The sequence below is a fragment of the Pteropus medius genome, unplaced genomic scaffold, assembly GCF_902729225.1.
Source record: "Pteropus medius unplaced genomic scaffold, Ma_sr-lr_union100, whole genome shotgun sequence".
Taxonomy (NCBI): domain Eukaryota; kingdom Metazoa; phylum Chordata; class Mammalia; order Chiroptera; family Pteropodidae; genus Pteropus; species Pteropus medius.
In genome coordinates this window covers 3,488,443-3,497,903 of record NW_024354550.1, presented here as the reverse complement: position 1 = coordinate 3,497,903, position 9,461 = coordinate 3,488,443, and the positions used below count along the sequence as shown (strand labels likewise).

Sequence of the window (9,461 nt, the reverse complement as noted above, 5' to 3'; positions counted from 1 at the left end):
AGAGAGATCAAGAGATAGAAATGAATGATAATGTCAGTGCAACATATCAAAACATTTGGGACATGGCAAAAGCAGTCATAAGAGGAAAGTTCATATCATTACAGGCCTATCTCCAAAAACAAGAACAAGCCCAAATAAACAACCTAACACTTCATCTTAAAAAACTAGAAAAGGAAGAAAAAATGAAGCCTAAAGTTAGCAGAAGGAGAGAAATTATCAAAATTAGAGCAGAAATAAATGAAATTGAAAACAAAAGCCAAAAAAAAAAAAAATACAAAATATAAATGCAACAAAAAGCTGGTTCTTCGAGGAGGTTAATAAAATTAACAAACCCCTGTTTAGACTCACTAAAGAGAAAAGAGAAAGGACACACAAAAAAACAAAATCAGGGATGATAGAGAGGAAATTATGACAGACACCACAGACATACAAAGGATCATACAAGAATACTATGAAAAAGTATATAATACCAAATTTAATAACCTAGAAGAAATAGACCAGTACTTAGAAAAATACAATCTTCCTAGACTGAATCAAGAAAAACTAAATAGACCGATCAGCAGCATGGAAATTGAAACAATCATCAAAAACCTATCAAAAAGTAAAATTCCAGGACCAGATGGCTTCACCAGTGAATTCTACCAAACATTAATAGAAGATTTAATACATATTCTCCTCAAACTCTTCCAAAAACTTGAATAAGAGCAATATTTCCCAATGCATTTTTTGAGGTTAATATCACCCTGATAACAAAACCTGGTAAAGATAACACAAAAACACTGCAAACCAATTTCTCTCATTAACACAGATGCAAAAATCCTAAATAAGATACTAGCTAACTGAACACAGCAACACATTAAAAAGATTATACATCATGATCAAGCGGGTTTCATCCCAGAGGCAAAGGGATGGTTCAACATACACAAATCAATTAATGTGATACACCACATAAACGAATTAAAAAATAAGAATCATATGATCATATCGATAGATGCAGAAAAAGCCTTCGACAAGATACAGCACCCATTTATGATCAAAACACTCAAAAAAAAAATGATATAGAAGGAAAGTACCTTAACCTCATAAAGACCATATATGACAAACTCTCAGCCAACATTACACTCAATGGTGAAAAACTAAAAACCTACCTTCGAAGATCAGGAACAAGGCAAGGCTGTCCACTATTGCCACTGCTATTCTATATAATATTGGAGGTCCTACCGAGTGCAATCAGACAAGAGAAAGATATTAAAGGCATCCAAATAGGAAACGAAGGAGTCAGAGTGTCACCATTTGTGGATGACATGATTCTATATACAGAAAACTCTTAAGATGCTACAAGAACACTACTAGAAACAATAAGCAAATACAGTAAAGTTTCTGGATACAAAATCAAAATTCAAAAATCCATTGCGTTTCTATACTCTAATAATGAAACATCAGAAAAATAAGTGGAAAAAGTAATTTATGCAATTGCAGCAAAAAGAATAAAATACCTCGGAATAAATCCAACCAAACATGTGAAGGACCTATATAATGAAAACTTTAAAACTCTATTAAAAGAAATTGAAGAAGATACAAAGAAATGAAAAGATATTCCATGTTCTTGGATTGGAAGAACCAACATAGTTAAAATGACCATATTAACTAAAGATTTAATGCAATCTCATCAGAATCCCATCGGCGTTTTTAAAAGAAATGGAACAAAAAAATCATCAAATTTGTGTGGAAACACAAAAAACCCCAAGTAGCCAAAGCCATCCTGAGAAAAAAGAATGAGGCTGGAGGCATCACTCTGCCTGACTTCAAATTATACTACAAAGCGACAGTAATCAAAACGGCATGTTATTGGCAGGAAAACAAACACACGAACCAGTGGAACAGAATTAAGAGTCCGGAAGTAAACCTGTACTTACATGGGCAAATAATTTTCAACAAAAAAAAAGCCAAAAACATACAGTGGAGAAAGGAAATCCCCTTCAATAAATGGTGATGGGAAAACTAGAAAACCACCTTCAAAAGAATGAAACTAGACTGTTGTCTATCACCACATATCAAAATTCACTCAGAATGGATTAAGAACCTGAATATAAGACCTGAAACAATAAAATGCATAGAAGAAAACATAGGATCTAATCTCAGGGACCTTGGATTTAAAGAGGTTTATGAATTTGACCTCAAAGGCAAAGGAAGTAAAAGCAAAAATAAATGAATGGAACTACATCAAACTAAAAAGCTTCTGCTCAGCAAAAGAAACTGTCAACAAGGTAAAGAGACAACCATCGGAATGGAAAAATATATTTGCAAGCAACACCTCTGATAAGGGTCTAATATCCAAAATATACAAAGAACACATACGACTCAAATAACAACAACAAAAATGATCCAATCAAAAAATGGGCAGAGGACCTGAACAAACACTTCTCCCTAGAGGACGTACAAATGACCAACAAATATTTGAAAAGATGCTCAATATCACTAGCTATTAAGGAAATGTAAATCAAAACCACAATAAGATACCATATCGCACCTGTTAGAATAACTATAATCAACAGAACAAATAATAACAAATGTTGTAGAGGATGAGGAGAAAAAGGAACCTTCATACACTGCTGGTGGGAGTGCAAATTGGTACAGCCACTATGGAAAATAGTATGGAGGTTCCTCAAAAAAAACTAAGAATTGATCTAATATATGATCTAGCAATCCCTCTCCTGGGTATTTACCGCAAAGACTTGAAAATCCATATCTGAAAAGGTATTTGCACATTGATGTTAATAGCAGCATTATTCACAGTGTCCAGGACATGGAAGCCACTAAGTTGTCCTACTATAGACAAGTGGATAAAGAAACTGTGTTATATATATACATTGGAATATTACTCGGCCATAAGAAGAGATGAAATACTGGCATTTGCAATAACATGGATGGATCTCGAGATAATTATACTTAGCGAAATAAGCCAGACCAAGAAAGTTGAAAATCACATGATATCACTTATATGTGGAGTATAAACCAAAACAACAAATGAAGAAGACAAATATACAGAGACTCATGGACATGGACAATAGACTAGTGGTTACCAGAGAGTGAGAGGAGAGGAGAGGGAGAAGGTAGACAGAGTAAAAGGGGTCAAATATGTGGTGACAGAAATAAATCGAATAATGGGAGGTGAACATACAATTTAAATATATATATACCTTACTGTTAAAATGTATAGCTAAAACTTATTGGATTTTGTTAACCAATATATATGTATGACTTGAATGTTATCAAACCTCAAGATCTAACTAACATTTTACAGGTAACATTGAAGATAGAACATGTTTTTTAAAAATACAAGGTGCAATCAGCAAATTTAAAAATTTGGAAAACTTCTCAAAAAGAACCATCCAGTTTCTTTAATGAATAAATGAAGAGAGACATATAAATTATGAGACATGAACCAAATACATTGCAAAGATCTTATTTGGTATATGATTTGAATTAGCTATGAAAAATTACTTTAGGCTATCAAAGAAATTTTAACATTGTATATTTGGTACAATTATGTCATTTTTCTTATTTTGTGTAAGTAAAGTAGTGATATTGTAGTTTTTTTTTTTTTTTTTTAGTTCCTGTTTTTTAAAGATATATATATTGAAACATAAAAATATATGTCTGGGTTCTGCTTCAAATAAAACCAGTGGGGGTAGAGAGTGTAGGTAGTCGAATGCGTAGAGATGAAATAAGATTGACTGTAGGTTGATACTTTTTCAAATTTAGTGAGTTGAGCTCATTATCTCTTCTTCTGTATATAATTGAAAATTTTCATAATAAAATGTCTAAAACTGAAACAGAATATAAGACTGTGCTGACTGTACCATGTTAATAAATATATGCATTGGGTGAACACACACGTATCCTGTACATATAACTAACTTTTTTATAGCTTGAGTTTTTTTCACTTTTTATATTTTGAGTAGTCATTAAATTAAAGCCAAGTCCACCTTTTATAAACTCAGGATTGTAAGCAAAATTCTGTATATATAATGTTTCTTCTTTTCTTAATCATTTTATTTAGGTTCGTTTTTAAATTTTCAATGCAAAACGCTTAGGACCTCTCTTGGCAAAAAGCAAATGTTTCAAAAATCTATGTATAATCTTGTAAAATGAGGTAGGTACATAACAACATGAGATGTTATTCCCTTCTGGTGAGTGGTGGAGAAAAAAATTGAGGAACTCCAAAGACTGTTCAATTTTATTATAACTGGTTGGAATTTGAGGACCACATTAATAAATTTGATTTGTGTTTCAAAGACCCCATTCGGTCAGCATGAGGTATTTTCCCTCTCATTATCCTTATTCTGCCCCTTGCCCAATGTGATGGTATCCTTGAATCTGTAGAAGCATCAATCATAAGTCGAGAGCTGTAATTTCATTTAAGTATTTGATTTGCAACTAGTGAGTTCTCTATCCATGGATAGAATAAATACTTACATAGGTGGAATGACTTTTAAGACTGAGAAGAGCCCTGAAAAAAAAAATCTTTTTTTATTAATTTATTGGAGTGACAAATAAAATTATATAGGTTGCAAGTGTACAATTCAATAACACATCATCTTTATATTGCATTAGATATTCGCCACCCAAAGTCAAATCTCCTTCTATCACCATATATTTGAGCCCTTTTTCCTTTATCTACTTTCTCCATTCCCTGTTTCCCTATAGTAACCACTAAACTGTCATCTGTGTCTACGAGTTTTTGTTTGTTTGTCTTATTCATTTATTGCTTTCAGTTTTATATCCCACATCTGAGTGAAATCATGGTTCTCAACTTTTTCTATCTGACTTATTTCGCCTAGCCTGATAACCTCGAGATTCATCCATGTTGTTGCAAACGGCAGTACATCATCTTTTCTTATGGCTCAGTAATATTCCATTGTATATATGTAGCAATTGTGCTGGAAAAATTGGAAAGCCACATGCAAAAGAATGAAACTAGACTGCTATCTGTCATCATAGACCAAAATTAACTCAAAATGGATCAAAGACCTAAATATAAGACCTGAAATAATAAATCGCATAGAAGAACATAGGTACTGAACTCATGGACCTTGATTTTAGAGAGGATTATATGAATTTGACCTCAAAGGCAAGGGAAGTAAAACCAAAAATAAATGAATGGGACTATATCAAACTAAAGAGCTTCTTCTATGCAGCAAAAGAAACCACCAAGAGGCAACCAACCAAATGGGAGAAGATATTTGCAAACAATGCTTCTAGGAAGGAGCTAATATCCAAAGTATATAAAGAACGCATACAACTCAACATCACAAAAAACAATCCAATTAACAAATGGGCAGAGGACCTGAACAGACATTTCTCCCAAGAAGACATACATATAGCCAACAGACATATGAAAAGATGCTCAACTTCACTAGCCATTAGGGAAATGCAAATCAAAACCACAATGAGAAACCACCTAACTACTATTAAGAAGGGCTATTATCAACAAGATAAGTAATAAGTGTTGGAGAGGTTGTGGGGGAAAAGGAACTCTCATATACTCCTGATGGGAATGTAAACTGGTACAGCCACTATGAAAAATGGTATGGAATTTGCTCAAGAAATTAAGTGTAGAATTACCATATGACTCAGCAATCCTTCTTCTGGGTGTCTGCCCCCAAAATTTCAAAACATTTATCCATAAAGATATATGTATCCGACAATCATTGCAGCATTATTCATAGTGCCCAAGGCATGGAAATAACCAAAATCTCCCTCAATAGATGATTGGATTTAAAACAAACAAACAACAACAAAAACCTTTATTCCAGCTCTCGCTTAAAATGCCATAGTGTTTGTAGTTTAAGTAGGTAACTATGGCTAAAATACAACTATACTTGCCTGATACTCTAAGTTGTTAATCATGCAATTACCTACTTACTTTGAATGCATTTTCCATCCTTACTGGGAGAAAGCTTTGAGCAGGAAAATGAGGAAAAAATAAGAAAGCCATAGTGCTTGGGGGAGCAGGTACTGGGGTCAGGGATCACAAGGGCTGTTGGGGAGGGCGGGGGGGAAAGGCTGCATCCAGAGAGAATTTCATTTATTAACAATTTGGTCCCAGTCTATTATGTAGTGTAAGGAACTCATTCTTCTGTATCATCAGCAACCAATCTGGAAATTTCCTCATGAGTCAACTTGCTGTCCCTACGTATTTCCTGCTTAGTTAAAATCTCATTACCTTATGCAACACGTATGTGTCATGTCCTCTGGTAGCTTGATGTGCTGAATGTAAAGCCAAGCCTGACCTAAATAACCCAAATCTCTTTGCAAACACATTTTTATTTGGATTAGAACTCTTCAGAAGATTAATAGGTCACCGAGAGAAACATGTTTTCAAGTAGGCTCCCACTTTAATCTGAGCCTAATTTAAACACGTTTCTTTCTCTGAAAATTTAATTTTCACATCCATGTCTATAGGAAAGTCACAGCATATGTTTCCTGTATATCAGCATAAACAGGTAAATGGTAGCAAACATATCTAGATTTAAACATGATAATTTTTTAAAAAGCACTTTGACAGGAAAACCACTAAAATATTCCATTTGACATTATAGAAGATAACAATGTTTTCAAAGTAAATTTGACTTACTTCTTTTTTGGTTTTACATTCTCAAAATTAGAAACTTCCTGTAAAATAAAATAAAAAGTAAGATAAGATAATACTAACTCAAAAAAATCAGAAAAAGAATTCAAGTACAGTTCATCTTCAAGTATAATCCAAATGTAGTCCATTTTGCCTTCTCTTAGTGAAATGACTGGTGTTTCCCTCTTGTATTTTAGTAAGATTTCACAAAATCTTGGTTCAAATTTTTATTTTTTTCTCCTTTTTTGTTTTTGTAATGTTAAGAAATATAGAATGCTTCCTTTATTAACTAGGACTTGTACTTTATTCTGAGCCCTGGCCAGTTAATAAAGCAAGTCTTTTAAATAAACATATGCAATTAATTCCTCATATCTCAATTTTCCATCCTCCATCAACCCACCAAGAACAAGGGGAGAAATAGCAGAATATGTTAATTACATTACACAGTACCTCCCTTTCAGAAAGATAGAAAATAGCCTGTCACAATCCCCTGAGTTTGTTGAAATACACCTGTGATTCATCAGGCAACTGAATGTTGAACATGTCGGCACATCCTTAGAAGAACTCGAACTGTTCCCAGGCACCTTTAAGAACTCTTCAGTTTCTCTCATTATCATCCATTCACTCCTTAATTTAAAAAGCATTTATATTCTTGATGTACAAAGTGCTTTTTGAACTTCTGTATGAGTAGGCAACAGACCATGTTCTGGACAGGTTTGTATGACATGGTAAAAAGGTATGCAGCAAAGAATATTGAGACCAATATTTCATAGAGAGAGGGAAAAACATAATGTAAAGGCTAGGAGGAGTTGTGCATGAAAATAAAAAAAAAAGAAAGTTGGTGTTATTACCCTAATGGTTGATAGTATTTGTCTGAGCACTGTCAAATCCAGGATAATCTTTTCCCTATGTAATAACTGGGAGAGCTATTTCTCTAAACTTTATTGTGTTTTTACCAAGATTTAATTCTCAAGAACAATTTGCATTACCTATTTCAAACTGATGAGCAGAGCATCACTGAAAACCCTATATACTGAAACAAGCAGTCCCTGAACTTGAAGAACAAGTTCTGCCAAATTAAAATGCTTGCAGATCACCCAGACAACAGTGTCTAGTAGGAGGCAGGAGAGTAGGAGTCATGAACCAAGTCCTGAAATGGATGGGATACTACTAGAGCCTTGAGGAGTTAAAAATTGTACTGACCGCTCCTTCAATTCTCTATGCTTTGTTGTTACGTATTCTAAAAATGATGAATCTCTATCTATGGTCTTTTTATGAAATTCTTTCAATCTCAGTCTAGAAGTTTCCAAATCTCAGCCCAGAAAGTAATTGTGCCCCTTTCACCACAATCAGCAGCCACACCAGCTTTGTGAAGGTCATCAGGAAAGAGGATGACCATCCATCTTTATAGTAGCATTTTGCTGTCATATATATTTGGAATTTAGCTAGGAAGGAACAAGTTCCAGGTTCACATGATCTATGCAGTCTGGGCCAAATATGTCACTATAATCAGAGTGCATGTGCTGAGTCTCATTAATTTGTTGTATGGGATTACACAAATCTCTTTGGATTAAGCAGCTTGCACTCTTTAAAATAGATTCTATGAAAATAAAGGTGTCTAGTCTAGAAGCTAAACAGCACAAAACATGGATTTGCAATAAGAAAGATGGGAAACATTAGATATCTTTTGTATTTTTAATTATTCAAATCCCAGTACAGTTGACCCGTGAACAACACAGTTTGAACTGCGTGGGTCCACTTATATGCAATTTTTTTCCAGTAAATACAGTATCCTTGAGTTTCTCATACATGAATTCATCCAACTGTTGAAACAATATTTCATTCTTGGTTGGAAATCCGTTGATATGACTATGCATTTTTCTACTTCATTTTATATTAAGCATCCTTGGATTTTGGTGTCTGCACAGGATTGGGGGCGTGGCTCTGGAATCCCCCATGATACAGAGGGCCTACTATAGTTAAGTTTTGGGGGAGTCAAAAATTATATGTGAATTTTCAACTGTGCAGGGATCTGCACTCCTATTTTTCACCCAAATTGTTCAAGGGTCTACTATACTTTTGCTTTGTCAGGAGAAAGAAAGATGGCTGTAGTCAGATTCCCTCCTGACACCTTCAGCAGCTTCCGGGTGGTAGTGAATCACATCTTTTCACTTAGGTAACCATGTACCCGGTACACAAGCGTGGACTTCTGGCAGTGTGCCACTATTGTTTAACCTCTGTATAAAAAGACGACGCCACACTGTGAGGTAGGCTGTGCCCTTGCTGGAATAAAGAGTTATGTCACAGTCGCCTACAGCTCCCGTATTTTCTTCCAACTGCCCGAGCCTCATACCCCTCACCTAGGATCTTCGAATCTGCAGCAACACATGCATCAACTTATATCAGTAATTTATTGTTTTTGCTACCAGCAAGATTAATTCCAGATGTCTCACAAAACTTGTGTGCAACTGAGAATTTGAATTGGGGCAGGGAACATATTATTAAAGCACAGTCTTCTGTTTCATGTGAGTGAAGCCTTGACTAAATTAATACAATCAAGTGCTGAGCCCACACAAAACTGGTTAAATATTTGTGTTTGCTGATTGTAGTGAAAGGGATACAATTAGCTTCTGGGCTGAGGTTTGGAGACATTTGGGCCAAGATTGAAGAGATTTCATAAGGCCATGGATAAAAATTGGTTACTTTTAGGACTTACATTGTCACAGCATTCTTTAAAGATGATCTACTTTGTTCTGTTTTACTGGAATGCAGAACATCCAATTTTTGCTTTTAATGAATCAGCTTAAGTTTATGGATCTTAGATTAA

At 34.5% G+C, this 9,461-nt stretch overlaps 1 protein-coding gene across 1 annotated transcript in view; it reads right to left on the bottom strand.

Moving 5' to 3' along the window:
• The window catches only part of LOC120596624 (putative uncharacterized protein ENSP00000383407), a 23,663-nt gene extending 14,678 nt beyond the window's left edge, over nt 1–8,985 (bottom strand). Inside the window, exons 1-2 of the mRNA XM_039855120.1 lie at nt 8,870–8,985; nt 6,641–6,673 (exon numbers count right to left, since the gene is read on the bottom strand). Of these exons, the coding sequence (XP_039711054.1) occupies nt 6,641–6,673; nt 8,870–8,985 (149 nt within the window). The remainder of the gene's footprint in view (nt 1–6,640; nt 6,674–8,869) is intronic.
• Nucleotides 8,986–9,461: the final 476 nt, after the last annotated feature.